We start from the raw sequence: 2,400 nt of genomic DNA on the forward strand, positions 1-2,400 counted from the left end.
CGAGATCATCAACTCACCAGACAAGGCCTGCCAGCTGGCCAAACAGGTATAATTTATAGAAACGAGGATGATGTCGATAATTTACAGCAATCGCAAGAAGAGATGCAGTAGGAAGGTGATGCAGTGGCGGCAAACAAATATGATTTTATTTTATCTTGCTATGGGAAGATGATCCTTCTATTTTTATAACTTGTCGATGTGCTCTTCTAAATTTTCGTTGATTCTTCATCGATTACGATCGTAAATAATGCATACTCGCGACAGTGTGTTGTAGAAGAAATGAATAATTATTTTTTCTTCCTTTTCTTCCTGTTCCTTCCTATGTACACACATATACACATCACAACCTCATAGATTTATCTCAAAAAAAAGAGTTAAGTTTCATCTTGAAATTTATGAAAATTGGAATCTGGCTTTCTCGGTTTGCGTTACAGCGGTAGTCGAGGATTCACAGAAAGCGTATCAAGAAGCCTTTGATATTGCAAAATCAAAAATGCAACCTACGCATCCCATCAGGCTCGGTCTTGCTCTCAACTTCTCCGTTTTTTATTATGAAATTATTAATTCTCCCGCTAGAGCCTGTCATCTTGCCAAACAGGTTAGGGATAATGGACAGTTTGATGCTTGATTGGATGATTATTTGATGTTAAACAAATAAATGCATCTTTCACTATTAATTATTGATTATCAGTGTGTCGTGATACTGTACTGCGGTAAATGCTATGTTTTTGAGTGCATACTAACCTGTTAAAAAAAGGAAAAAGAAGTTATTTCAATATTTAGTGTGATAATGCTGTAATGAGTCTCCACTGTATCGGTAACCATTCCGCATCATATGCATTTAATATCCACATACTCGCAACATCTCCTATCTCTAATAAAAATTTATTAATGCTTTGCACGAATGTATGACTTCGCGTGATTGTGAAAGAATGCGAATTCTTATAGTTTTGGCCGCGATTGCTGGATAGATTCATATGAATCGTGTAGAAGTGAAAGGAAAAACGAAATTGAGATCGAATCTTTTATTAAAATTTTAATATTTATATAATCATTTCAGGCGTTCGACGATGCGATCGCAGAGTTGGACACACTTAATGAGGACAGCTATAAAGATTCCACGCTAATTATGCAGCTTTTACGCGACAACCTCACTCTTTGGACCAGTGACACGCAGGGTGATGCGGACGAAGCACAGGAGGGTGGAGATAACTAACCTTCCTAAGCTTAAGTCCTTTCTAACCTAATAAGAACATCTATTCTCTATCGTCCCCCCGTCCCTTAAAGTGCTCACCCATCCATCCACCCGAGATCGATTTATCCATTCGCCTGTCCTTTCGTCCCTCGCGTACCTCGTTTCCTTCTTCCTTCTTTTCTTCTTTTCTTCTCCCCTTCACCTTTTCCCTCTCTTTTGTCATTTTTTCCCTTTTTTTTCCATTCCGTTTATCAATCATCCCATTCTATCTTGAATTATCCCCTTATTTCTCCATTTTATTATATCTCATTTCGTTCCTCTTTGTATTTCCTTTTTTTCCTTTTTTTTCTTTCTTACTTCCACATTCATCAAAAATGTCATCGTCCTTTTTCGAATCCTTATTTCCTTATTATCTCCTCGAAAATCGTGACGTGACCTGTTTGTTCCAATGCGACCGCACATTGCTGCCAATGCCACCGCCACAGCTGTTATGCCTGATTCGAAAGTTCGAACACGAAAAAATCTCACTCTCGACCGTATCCTTTCCTAAGGGATCGATTCATGTGTTGGTCGCTGAATATAATACCCGTTATTGCCACTCGTCGAAAAAAAATTTTGAATTTGAACATTCAAGGAGAGTGTCAATCTTAAAAGAGAGGAATAGGGAGAGGGGGATTAGAGAGAGAGTGTGTGTGTATATGTGTGTGTGTGTATGAAAAAGAGAGAGAGAGGGAGAGAGAGAGAAAAGAAGTAAAAAATAACGAAGAGAAAATAATGGCGAAGGTAAAAAAATTAGTAAATTTATGTGAAATTAACTTAGGATATTGCATTGCCATACTCATACACGGGCCCTTAATGAAAGGAAACGGTCGAGTTGTGAGAATTACTCAGTTTCTGGCATTAAGTTTATCCAAAAGAAGCGTATTGACTCATTTTTGTGTGGAAGAGAGAAGGAGCAAATTGTGAATAAACAGAGGAAAGGACAGGAAGGATTTTTGCAAACATTGTCTCGTCGTACAACGTTATCGAATAAGATATATAGCGTAGAACGGTATGAAAAATGGTAAAGTTGTATATGCGTATTATGAGAGATAATAATGTTATCGAAGCTACTAGTCTTTGGGAAATATATAGAATACAGAAAAATGTATCGATTTCGTTGTTGGGACGAGATATGGAGTGCAAAAAAAAAACAGCAAAAAAAA

The 2,400-nt window shown here is 37.4% G+C and overlaps 1 protein-coding gene across 4 annotated transcripts in view; it reads left to right on the forward strand.

Moving 5' to 3' along the window:
- LOC102670998 (14-3-3 protein zeta) overlaps positions 1-2,400 on the forward strand; it is a 17,144-nt gene extending 14,744 nt beyond the window's left edge. For 2 of the 4 annotated variants that reach the window (XM_006620412.2, XM_006620411.2), the window contains exons 4-5: positions 435-598; positions 1,061-2,400. In XM_006620412.2, coding sequence (XP_006620475.1) covers positions 435-598; positions 1,061-1,216 — 320 coding nt within the window. In that variant the 3' untranslated portion in view covers positions 1,217-2,400. The remainder of the gene's footprint in view (positions 1-434; positions 599-1,060) is intronic. The other 2 variants (XM_006620410.2, XM_006620409.2) reach the window with 1 other exon arrangement.

Source organism: Apis dorsata, unplaced genomic scaffold (assembly GCF_000469605.1).
Source record: "Apis dorsata unplaced genomic scaffold, Apis dorsata 1.3 scaffold_515, whole genome shotgun sequence".
Classification (NCBI taxonomy): domain Eukaryota; kingdom Metazoa; phylum Arthropoda; class Insecta; order Hymenoptera; family Apidae; genus Apis; species Apis dorsata.